This window comes from Brienomyrus brachyistius, chromosome 1 (assembly GCF_023856365.1).
Source record: "Brienomyrus brachyistius isolate T26 chromosome 1, BBRACH_0.4, whole genome shotgun sequence".
Taxonomy (NCBI): Eukaryota; Metazoa; Chordata; class Actinopteri; order Osteoglossiformes; family Mormyridae; genus Brienomyrus; species Brienomyrus brachyistius.
The window spans coordinates 3935474-3948087 of record NC_064533.1 but is presented as its reverse complement, the minus strand read 5'-3'; the positions used below and the strand labels follow the sequence as shown (position 1 = coordinate 3948087).

General features: G+C 52.1%; 1 protein-coding gene across 11 annotated transcripts in view; it reads right to left on the bottom strand.

Annotated features, from left to right (window-relative positions):
• Window positions 1-12614, bottom strand: part of tspan11 (tetraspanin 11) — a 55451-nt gene that overhangs the window by 4484 nt on the left and 38353 nt on the right. For 10 of the 11 annotated variants that reach the window (XR_007400370.1, XR_007400374.1, XR_007400371.1 and 7 more), the window contains one exon: window positions 4798-4865. Coding sequence is in view for 3 of the 11 variants with exons in the window: in XM_049028622.1 (XP_048884579.1) it covers window positions 4798-4865 (68 nt within the window). In the remaining 8 variants the exon portion in view is untranslated. Of the gene's footprint in view, window positions 1-4743; window positions 4866-12614 lie in introns of all 11 variants that reach the window. The other variant, XM_049028615.1, reaches the window with a different exon arrangement.

Here is a 12614-nt window from a genome sequence, read left to right as displayed (position 1 = left end):
AAATATCACTGGAGCTGACATCTGCAAAGTAACTGATCCTCTCTCAAAGGTCATCATGATAAAGAACATCTAAACCTGAGCAGACCATCCCCACACACTGAAGGTGTCACACACAGGTGTTTTTATCAAAGGCAATTTAAGCCTCTCTGGTAGTGTGTCACCCACACATCGCTCCAGTCTTAACGGCTGCTTATCTCATGCAGGGTCACCACAAGTCAGGACACAATCATAGAAAGGACACCATGGACGGGAATGCCAGTACAAACTGGAAGTTTAGATTTGCATGAAATTCGGGATACTTTGCAAGCACCAACCACAAAGAGCCAGTGTGGGAATCAAACCCATCACCCCAGTGGTCAGAGATTACAACCCATGGGCCGCTCCGTCATGCAGTTAGATGTACTCTACTAAGCTCATGGGTCCAACAAGAGAAACTTCTAGGTCTCTAAGAGAATCCCATGAGCCTCTCATAGCTCTGCCACTGCAGATATCTCGTGTCCACTGGTTCCTACATCTGAGTGTCTCAATGATTGATTACTCCGCAGGTGATCATGTAGGAAGTCAACCGACGCGATTGTGACAGCGTCGTAATTACTAACGTCCGCCACCAGGTTCTGAGTGTCAACATGAAGCATTGAGCGTGGACTGCAACTACAGGCTGAAGGGGGATCATTCGTTGCCGTAGCAACGGATCCACTGGAGGGAAACGGGACAAACGTCTGCATCGCGTAACAGATCAGGGGAGTCTTCGGACAGCAGGATATTAATCTGTTTCCGTTTCCCCTGGGGACCGGGCCGAATGGGAGATGTGGTGCCTGATTGTAAGATCGGGAAGGAGACACAGCTGTAATAACGCCGTGAGATGTTGGAGATGTCAATGAGCGAGGAGACGGGGCTGGATGAGGGAGCCTAAATCAGCAGAGGGGACACTTGGAGACCATCTGCAGGCTGCAGTGGGGCTTCCAGGGTTCTGTCTGGGTGTCAGTTAATCCCAGAGGTGGTTAGAGCCAGCAGTGGGAGCATTAACGCTCCGGGGTCTAGGGGTAGGGAACGCACTTTCACGGACTGGGGCATGGTCACACACTTCATTCAGTATCATAACTTATTTGCCTTGAATTAAGGTTATTTCTTATATATTTGTTTTGGCATTAAACTCATCTTAATCTTAGTGTACTTTGCAAATATGTCAGATTTATGTGAAGTTTGTAATTTGACATCAAAGTACAGACACTGCAAAATGCAGTTTGGAACACTTGCAGAAACATTATAAAAGTACATAGTAAGCAATGGTGGCAGTTTGTTTTGATCCCAGATATCTGATCACCAAAGTCTTGGCTACATGAAGATGACTAAATGGTGTGGCTGCAACATTCAGTTGGATAAATAAATAAGAAAAACCGAACTCACATCACTATTTCTGGCCTCCTTCCATTGAATATATAGGAGCTTTCATGTGTATGAATGAGCCATTCACACCTGGCCACATCCCCCTCCCTTTTATGGCGCTGATGGGGATGTATCTGGATCGCGTTTCACCGCTGCGTTGTTCATCAAATCACCATATGAATACACGGTAATGCAGCTATTTAGAATGTGAATAGCGATCTTCAGGTGAGGGCGGCACTACACGCCCTCGATGCAGGTAAAACAAAGAAAGGTGACATGGTTTACTTTTTTACCGATTTAATCTAATTTTAAAAACTTTAATACTTCCGACTTCAGCCCCACCAAGGTCAACCCTACCAAGACCAGCCTCATCAAGGTCAACTCCACCAAGGCCAGCCTCACCAAGGAGAGCTTCACAAAGGCCAGCATCACCAAGGAGAGCCTCACCAAGGAGAGTTTCACAAAGGCCAGCCCAACCAAGATCAACCCCACCAAGGCCAACCTCACCAAGGAGAGCCTCACCAAGGAGAGTTTCACAAAGGCCAGCCCAACCAAGATCAACCCCACCAAGGCCAACCTCACCAAGGAGAGCCTCACCAAGAAGAGTTTCACAAAGGCCAGCCCAACCAAGGTCAACCCCACCAAAGCCAGCCTCACCAAGGTCAATCCCACCATGGCCAACGCCACCAAGGCCAGCCTCACCAAGGAGAGCCTCACCAAGGAGAGCCTCACAAAAGCCAGCCTATTATAATTATAAAATGCAACATGGCTCTTTTCTGCAGGGTTATTCATCCATCCTACACTGCCTGGTCAAAAATACAAGTCACCATTTGAATTTTTAGTTGGACCACCTTTAGCTTTATTATGGCCAACATTCGTCATGGCACTATATCCACAAGCTTATGCAACATCTCAACATTTTTCTTCATGCATATTTGCATTCATTTCTCACCAAGATCTTGTATTAATGATAGGTGAGTTGGACCACTCCGTGAAGTCTTCTTCAGCAGATCCCAAAGATTTTCAATGGGATTATGTCAAGATTCTGGTGGCCAAATCGCGTGTGAAAATGATTCCTCATGCTCCTGAGCCATTCCATCACAGCTTAAACAATATGAACCAAGGCATCATCATCCTGGAATATGTCCATGCCATTAGGGAAGAAAAAAATCCATGGATGATGGATGAAGCGGTAACCTGGGCATCCAGTAGATTCAGGTACTCAGCTAACTTCACTTTACTGTTTTATAATGTTGCAGAGCTGTAATAATGATCCAGTCATTGGCTTTCAAGTATTTGCTTATTTAAATTTAAATGGTGACTTTTTTTTGGCCGGGCAGCGTATTTTTCCATCCATCCATCCATTTTCCAAACCGCTTATCCTACTGGGTCGCGGGGGGTCCGGAGCCTATCCCGGAAGCAATGGGCACGAGGCAGGGAACAACCCAGGATGGGGGGCCAGCCCATCGCAGGGCACACTCACACACCATTCAGTCACACATGCACTCCTACGGGCAATTTAGCAACTCCAATTAGCCTCAGCATGTTTTTGGACTGTGGGGGGAACCGGAGTACCCGGAGGAAACCCCACGACGACATGGAGAGAACATGCAAACTCCACACACATGTGACCCAGGCGGCGACTTGAACCAGGGTCCTAGAGGTGTGAGGCAACAGTGCTAACCACTGCACCACCATGCCGCCCCTGAATGTATTTTTAAAATACCAAAAAATTAAATATTAGAAGGTATTTTCCTTAAAGCTTATTCTAATGGCACTGGTCTTCATCACCACCAGGACACTCAGTCAGACTCCCTGGTCTGTCAGAGGCTCCCTCCTAAGCGACTAGGAACCAGCCCGAAACCGCAGTCAAGATGGATGACGATGCCTTTCTGGGGTCTGAGCTTTAAAGTTGGACTTGGGTCCTGACATCCATTTGAGATCAATGGCTTAGAAACTTGGCTATTATATAAATCACTTGGCGGAATCACTGAGCCAACAGAAGCGTCCGGTCCCGGCCGGATCGGAACCTAGGCAGCTTTTTGCAGCATTTATTTATTAAATGATACCTGCAGGATTTGATAGGATGGAGGACTCCAGGTGCCCGAGGCTCTCAACACTAACCAGGCCACACACGTTTACTGGAAGCCCGATAAAGAACAACATGAAGACTATCACCTTACTTTGGCAGAAGGTTTCATTAGTGTCCTACTTTGATGACATCATTGATAAGTGAAAATAAGTTTGAGTTCTAAGAGTTAAGATGAGTACATGTTGAGGTATGGGGTGTATGATGTATATGAAGCTGGATCTGTTGATGTGTGATGAATACAATGAATTTCTCAAAGGGAATTTCTCCTTCCATCCATCCATCCATCCATCTATCCATCCACTTACACATTTTTCCATTGCTCCTGAAGGATTCAAGGAATAAAATAAAAATAAAATGTCCTACATAGGAGAGGTACCATGAGATGGTTGTAAGGGGAGAGAGGGTCATGGGCCTGATGAAGAAGAGATCAGGATCAGCTGATGGCTGCAGCCCCTGCATTAATCAAGCAGTTGGGGGCGACAGCTGTGTTTATCAAACTGAAACAGGCGCAGATGAGCCCCCTGCTTCATTACATCATCTGTCACGCAAATTGTGACCTCAAGACAGATATTTGAATTCCGGGTATCTATGATTTACCCGGGTGGGGGTGTTGGATAACCAGAGAGGTAGGAACTGAGCAGGAATGGGGGTGTGTCACGTCATAATTTAATTTGGGTTCATTTGTCCCCCCCAGTAAAAAGACCCTTATATTTAAATGATGAAGTTGGCGTTTGAGTGTGCCCTGCACTTGATTGGCCCCCATCCTCGTAGCTCTGGACCCCCCATGGATAAGCAATTACAGAAAATGGATGTATTGACTATGAAATTGGTTCCCCTCAATATCAAACTTTCTCCTGCCTTTATTTCATTAATGTGTGTGTGCGTCTGTGTGTTTGTGCTTGCAAGTGGGATTTGTTTGAGTGGATAGACAGCAATGAGTGTGTTTTCAGCTTTTCTGTGTAGTATTATACAGTTTCATATGATAAGGTGCATAGAGGCATTGATTAGTTGGGTTTGATGGACATTATCTAACAGCGTTTTATCTTACATACTTAACTGCAAGACATGCACTGCTCAGCATGCAAATGGAAGCAGAAGCTGCATGAACCAGCCACTTGCAGCATCCCATAATCGGTATGTTGTCCAGGTGCAAAGCCGTTAGCTGCAATGCCAAAGCAATAGCACAGCTGCGACAAGAGGCACAAGTCAGCCTGGGGTGCAGGGTGCACCTATGCATGGAAAGTCATCCCACGACCCCCTCCAACCTGGGCCCGTCCCCGTCGTGCCGACCCGCACGCAGGCAGAACAATCACACGTACGAGAAGTCCTCCTCCTCTTCTTTATAGAGCAGATAGATAAAGCAGGCAGTCAGGAGGGCTCCAGCCAGCTGCAGAACAGGAATGAGAGAGAAACGGAGACCGTTAGCTCTGCAGGTACAGTGGAGAGGATGCAGTCACTTCAGACCAGCTGTTGGAAGAGACAAACATACGCACAGGTAACAGATTAGACACAGACACGAACACACAGACCGGGTCGAGAACCTGATCGCCGGCAAGGAAAATCTGCAACATACAGAGATCAGCTGCCAGCATCATAAATGATGGATAGGCGGGGCTGATGGTTGGAAAGATTGAGAAACCTGAACACAGACACACAGGACACCCCCAGAAGAACCCATTCTGTCAAGGCAGATAAGGACAGACCCACCCAATGATGTGATCATTCCATCTGGGAGTAAATGCCATTGTTTTGACTTTTCATAAAATTGGCATTTATTAAAAATCAACTTAACTGCTTTTGTGAGTGTTCCTTGCTTGGGTGGGACTTCTGACGGATTTTCCTCATTTTAGGTTCCTTGATGCATAGATTGAAAACTCACTTTACAGACCCAGACTTGCTGGAATTCCATGCACCGCATTTCCACACATCAGACTCGAGTAACGCCTCCAGCGGTCATGCGACTCGCATGAAAAACATTTACGAGACCATAAACCATGCGGCTGTGAAAAGCACTGACTGCACGCACTGCAGGGCCCAAACGTGTCTTTAATGCCAAGCCCCCTCCATTATTCAGGGCTACTCAGTAGTTAAAATAAAAATATATATGTTAAAAGGCAAATTGTGCCCTATCTGGGCATAAGTTGGATACCCACTTAGCAACATCTGTCCAATTGCTGTATTCTAACCCTCACGTTTGGATTTGATGGTGCCCCATGACTGTAAACCATCATAAGAGACAAATAATTGACAGGTAAGGTACGTCTGCCCGCCTATAACATACTACTTCATGGTAGCAGTGTATAGTGTACAGCTCTGGAAAAATTAAGAGACCACTCGATATGTAAGAAAAAATCTGCATCCTTAAATCCTGATTTAATCCTAGTTCAGTTGTCAGAAGGTTACGCTGCGAGGCGGGCTGCTTCCAGGCTCAAAGTTTCTAAGACAGCAGGACACAGGAACAAGGTGAAGCAGGAGACACTGGGAACGACCAGAAACCAGCCAGATAGAGGGCAGAAGCCACTTTCTAATGCCAGAGATGGCTGACAGCTTATCCGACAGTTTGTCATAAATCAGAGGGTGACCTCAAGTGATCTTCAAAAGGAATTGGAAACATTAAGTGTACAGTAGATGTGAAGTGCACTGCTGGGGCAGTTTGTATCAGAGGCTCCTAGAAGCAGGACTGGTATTCCAGCCTTCCGTTAATGATAAGCAGAGAAGAGTCAGGCTGGAGTTTGCAAAAAATGTGTATTTTACATGGCGTGAGAAATTGGGAAATTAGGGAAATGGTAAAAGTGGTAAATGTGAGGGGTGGGATCTTCTCTGTACCCTCGCCTTGGGCAAATACATACACATGGTAAATAATACCACCCTACAAAACAGGCACGTAGCCATGTAGTAAAACAATGGTTTGGCCCCTCCTCCACAATGTATTAGCTACTGATTACTGATGAAGGACATAGCCAGGTAGCGAACCTCCCTCAAAACACCGGTAGGGATGCCGGACACCCCCCAAATTTATTTTTGGCTACGGGCCTGGTGCAAAACAAACTTTTTTTTTTTTTTTGCTGATTAATGTTAATGTTGCAGGATACACGCTATGACACGAATCATCTGGACAGGCACAAAAGCGAAGAGAACATAGCATCAACTCCTCCCGGGTAACACACAGAGACCCCGACAGCTCGCAGCCAGCCTGCAGCCAGCCTGCAGCCCTGTCATGGCGTTTCCTGTGAGGGCAGCCATTCCTGAGGACGCCGCGTTCCCACATAAAAGGTCTGCCCTCAGGCCTCCACATCCCACCACCGGCCGACAACGGAAGCGGAACCGCGAAGCCCGTAGCCCGTGATGGATGGCCTTTACGTGCTAGCCGCAGGTTTAACGCATTTTCATGCTCTCAGAGTAAGATCCTTCAAAAGGGTAGCACTCCGGAATGGCCCCGAGACCCAGACATGCACCTAGATGGCAATGTCTTTGATACCCTGCCTGTCTGCTACTGCAGTGGGACGCTCTATCAGAGCAAAACAGGCACCTGCGGGAACTCGGGACACAAGAACAAGTATGATGTTTGGAAGTTAATGGCGTCAGCGATGCCGGATGCCGGATTCTCAGAAAAACATTTTACTGACAATTTTACACAAAGACATAAAGAAAGGTAGGGAGAAAGAGAAAATTCCCCTGTGCATCCTCAGAAGACAGAGTTTGGAATAAGAAGCTGCTAAGGCAGCTTTGCAAATGCAGACATACGACATTCACGGCATATATGAAGGTTTGCTGGTCAGGTGACCTCGTTGCCAGGGGAACAAATGTGATGCAGAGAAGGCCGGTCTAACTCATTTGCCTGCATCTACGTGCCACATTCAGCGATGCCTTGAGCGTGTGGTGTATTACACGGTCCCAATTATTTTGAGAAAATGTGCGGATCTGCCACAGAGCTTCGCCGCCTGAGGCGAAAAGGCGCGGGAAGGCTTTAGCAGAGCGGGACAGGATGCAGTGATATGGCCCAGACCCGAGCAGCTTCCCTCAGGAGATCCCGCTGAACGGCTGTGACCTGCAGGTTCTGTCCGCATGCGGGGGTCCGGTTTGCCCCAACGGCACTCCGAGGGGAGCTCAGGTTTAATGCATTTCTAACGATACATTTTTTCACCCCCTTTGACCTCCTATCCTTCCCCCGGTCCTGCAGTTCCAGTACACAAACATGGCTGACAGGATACATCGGGCTCTGGACAGCAAAAACAACTGCACATGTATCACACAGGTCCAATTAAACACCTTCTACAAGGAGGAAACGTGCACCTTGAGAAGGTTTGCGTTGTCACTGCAATAAAGCATTTCCGGTTATAAATATCTCCCCAGCGCTACTGAATCTCAGGGCTACTGGACCATAATTTTTTGTTACCCATCAGTGTGGCAGAACAGCATATATCTGGGAAGCTCGCCACTCACTACTCAGGAAAACTCTACTTAGTTTCTGCTAGTTTTCACGACACCGTGCAGTAACACATGCAAACTGGGCTACATTTCTCAAAACAGAAGCAATTTAAGGAGCCAGCTGGTTTGCTTTCCCCACAATACAGATGTTCTACACTAGACAGCTCACGGCTAATGCTTGTAATTTATTACATGATATTCTATATAGATATTTCTCATTTTTTATACACCTTCGCAAATGGCCGACATTCATGCCCCCACTGGGTAAACTGGTGAGTTTCAACTACTCCCCATATCAACTGGGACAGAGTTGTGTAACTCAGTGGGGCAGGACTACCCATTACCATAAGGTCACTGGTCCAAACTGATGGCTGGCAGAGTCATTGCTGGGCCCTTCAGCAAGGCCCTTAACCACCAATCGCTTTCTGAATTGTATTTCATTTTGGATAAAACTGTCTACTAAATGAATGAATTTAATGCTTTATATGTTACTAACCTTAACCCCAGACATTGAGTAATACCATTATGTGAACATAACCTGTAAACAACTGTAAACGTCATTGAATCATGGCATCTCGACCTTCCAGGACCTGAAGGGTTACCTAGTGATACTGAATGGTGTAAAGAGACCCGTCACTGAGGTGTAAGTGCTATAGGGGACAGAACAGCAGCCCCCCCCTTGCCTCAGACAAAAGTCCAAGTCTCACCCAACGACATCCTGAGATTGGAAAGCCATACACACGTCTACTGGGTCATTTCATGTGACAAACAATGAATGCCTGAAAATGACATATACATACAAGTATGAGATCTCTGCTGTTTTCGAACATCTCATATATGCTGAAGATGGATGCCTATTAATCTCCCCAGTTGGTGACAACCTGATGGTGTCATTTATCCCGGTGAATCCAATTTAATAAATCAGTTTTGTCTTAGCGTGAATAGCAGCTTATTAAGAGCTACAGGTGCAGCACTGTGGCAGACTCCAAAATGGGTTATTTCCAGCCTGCATATGCTGACAGGCACATTTAATGATGTCTGCGGACAGGATTTTCTGATTGCCGTGCCGGGTTAGGAAATAAGGCATCCCACTCATTAAAGTTCTTAAACTTCAATTAAGGGGCTAATTGTCTAATCCAGGGGGAGCAGAATTAATGAAGCAACTCAGCGCCCATCTGGTTGAGACTGATATATGGTAATAGACAGGGAGAAATGGGCATGCAGTAGAGAGACAAGGGTGGGCTGGGGTGGGAGAGGGGAGAAGGAGATGGGGGCACTGGGGAGATGGGGATACTGGGTAGAGGGGGGGGGCAGGAGAGATGGGGTCACCAGGGAGATGGGCGTGAGGGAGAGATGGGGTCACCAGGGAGGTGGGCGTGAGGGAGAGACGGGGTCACCGGGGAGGTGGGCGTAAGGGAGAGACAGAGGTCACCGGGGAGGTGGGCGTGAGGGAGAGACGGGGTCACTGGGGAGGTGGGCGTGAGGGAGAAACGGGGTCACCAGGGAGGTGGGCGTAAGGGAGAGACGGGGTCACCAGGGAGATGGGCGTGAGGGAGAGATGGGGTCACCGGGGAGGTGGGCGTGAGGGAGAAATGGGGTCACCAGGGAGATGGGCGTGAGGGAGAGATGGGGTCACCAAGGAGGTGGGCGTGAGGGAGAAATGGGGTCACCAGGGAGGTGGGTGTGAGGGAGAGACGGGGTCACCAGGGAGGTGGGTGTGAGGGAGAGATGGGGTCACCAGGGAGGGGTGTGAGGGAGAGACGAGGTCACCAGGGAGGTGGGCGTGAGGGAGAGATGGGGTCACCAGGGAGGTGGGCGTGAGGGAAAGACGGGGTCACCGGTGACGTGGGTGTGTGGGAGAGACGGGGTCACCGGGGAGGTGGGTGTGAGGGAGAGACGGGGTCACCGGGGAGGTGGGTGTGAGGGAGAGATGGGGTCACCAAGGAGGTGGGCGTGAGGGAGAGACAGGGTCACCGGGGAGGTGGGTGTGAGGGAGAGACGGGGTCACCGGGGAGGTGGGTGTGAGGGAGAGACGGGGTCACCGGGGAGGTGGGCGTGAGGGAGAGACGGGGTCACCGGGGAGGTGGGCGTGAGGGAGAGACGGGGTCACCAGGGAGGTGGGTGTGAGGGAGAGACAGAGGTCACCGGGGATGTGGGCGTGAGGGAGAGACGGGGTCACTGGAGAGGTGGGTGTGAGGGAGAGATGGGGTCACCAGGGAGGTGGGCGTGAGGGAGAGATGGGGTCACCAGGGAGATGGGCATGAGGGAGAGATGGGGTCACCAGGGAGGTGGGCGTGAGGGAGAGACAGAGGTCACCGGGGAGGTGGGTGTAAGGGAGAGACGGGGTCACCAGGGAGATGGGTGTGAGGGAGAGATGGGGTCACCAAGGAGGTGGGCGTGAGGGAGAGACGGGGTCACCGGAGAGGTGGGTGTGAGGGAGAGATGGGGTCACCAGGGAGGTGGGCGTGAGGGAGAGATGGGGTCACCAGGGAGATGGGCATGAGGGAGAGATGGGGTCACCAGGGAGGTGGGCGTGAGGGAAAGACGGGGTCACCGGGGAGGTGGGTGTGAGGGAGAGATGGGGTCACCAAGGAGGTGGGCGTGAGGGAGAGACAGGGTCACCGGGGAGGTGGGTGTGAGGGAGAGACGGGGTCACCGGGGAGGTGGGCGTGAGGGAGAGACGGGGTCACCGGGGAGGTGGGCGTGAGGGAGAGACGGGGTCACCGGGGAGGTGGGCGTGAGGGAGAGACGGGGTCACCAGGGAGGTGGGTGTGAGGGAGAGACAGAGGTCACCGGGGATGTGGGCGTGAGGGAGAGACGGGGTCACTGGAGAGGTGGGTGTGAGGGAGAGATGGGGTCACCAGGGAGGTGGGCGTGAGGGAGAGATGGGGTCACCAGGGAGATGGGCATGAGGGAGAGATGGGGTCACCAGGGAGGTGGGCGTGAGGGAGAGACAGAGGTCACCGGGGAGGTGGGTGTAAGGGAGAGACGGGGTCACCAGGGAGATGGGTGTGAGGGAGAGATGGGGTCACCAAGGAGGTGGGCGTGAGGGAGAGACGGGGTCACCGGAGAGGTGGGTGTGAGGGAGAGATGGGGTCACCAGGGAGGTGGGCGTGAGGGAGAGATGGGGTCACCAGGGAGATGGGCATGAGGGAGAGATGGGGTCACCAGGGAGGTGGGCGTGAGGGAGAGACAGAGGTCACCGGGGAGGTGGGTGTAAGGGAGAGACGGGGTCACCAGGGAGATGGGTGTGAGGGAGAGATGGGGTCACCAAGGAGGTGGGCGTGAGGGAGAGATGGGGTCACCAGGGAGGTGGGCGTGAGGGAGAGATGGGGTCACCAGGGAGATGGGCGTAAGGGAGAGATGGGGTCACCAGGGAGGTGGGCGTGAGGGATAGACAGAGGTCACCGGGGAGCTGGGCGTGAGGGAGAGATGGGGTCACCGGGGAGATGGGCGTGAGGGAGAGATGGGGTCACCAGGGAGGTGGGTGTGAGGGAGAGATGGGGTCACCAGGGAGATGGGTGTGAGGGAGAGATGGGGTCACCAAGGAGGTGGGCGTGAGGGAGAGATGGGGTCACCAGGGAGGTGGGCGTGAGGGAGAGATGGGGTCACCAGGGAGATGGGTGTGAGGGAGAGATGGGGTCACCGGGGAGATGGGCGTGAGGGAGAGATGGGGTCACCAGGGAGGTGGGTGTGAGGGAGAGATGGGGTCACCAGGGAGGTGGGCGTGAGGGAGAGATGGGGTCACCAGGGAGATGGGCGTGAGGGATAGACAGAGGTCACCGGGGAGCTGGGCGAGAGGGAGAGATGGGGTCACCGGGGAGATGGGCGTGAGGGAGAGATGGGGTCACCAGGGAGGTGGGTGTGAGGGAGAGATGGGGTCACCAGGGAGATGGGTGTGAGGGAGAGATGGGGTCACCAAGGAGGTGGGTGTGAGGGAGAGATGGGGTCACCAGGGAGGTGGGCGTGAGGGAGAGATGGGGTCACCAGGGAGATGGGTGTGAGGGAGAGATGGGGTCACCGGGGAGATGGGCGTGAGGGAGAGATGGGGTCACCAGGGAGGTGGGTGTGAGGGAGAGATGGGGTCACCAGGGAGGTGGGCGTGAGGGAGAGATGGGGTCACCAGGGAGATGGGTGTGAGGGAGAGACAGAGGTCACCGGGGAGGTGGGTGTAAGGGAGAGACGGGGTCGCCAGGGAGATGGGTGTGAGGGAGAGATGGGGTCACCAAGGAGGTGGGCGTGAGGGAGAGACGGGGTCACCAGGGAGGTGGGCGTGAGGGAGAGACGGGGTCACCGGGGAGGTGGGTGTGAGGGAGAGACGGGGTCACCGGGGAGGTGGGTGTGAGGGAGAGACGGGGTCACCGGGGAGGTGGGTGTGAGGGAGAGATGGGGTCACCAAGGAGGTGGGCGTGAGGGAGAGACGGGGTCACCAGGGAGGTGGGCGTGAGGGAGAGACGGGGTCACCGGGGAGGTGGACGTGAGGGAGAGACGGGGTCACCGGGGAGGTGGGTGTGAGGGAGAGATGGGGTCACCGGGGAGGTGGGTGTGAGGGAGAGACGGGGTCACCGGGGAGGTGGGCGTGAGGGAGAGACAGAGGTCACCGGGGAGGTGGGCGTGAGGGAGAGATGGGGTCACCGGGGAGGTGGGCGTGAGGGAGAGATGGGGTCACCGGGGAGGTGGGCGTGAGGGAGAGATGGGGTCACCAGGG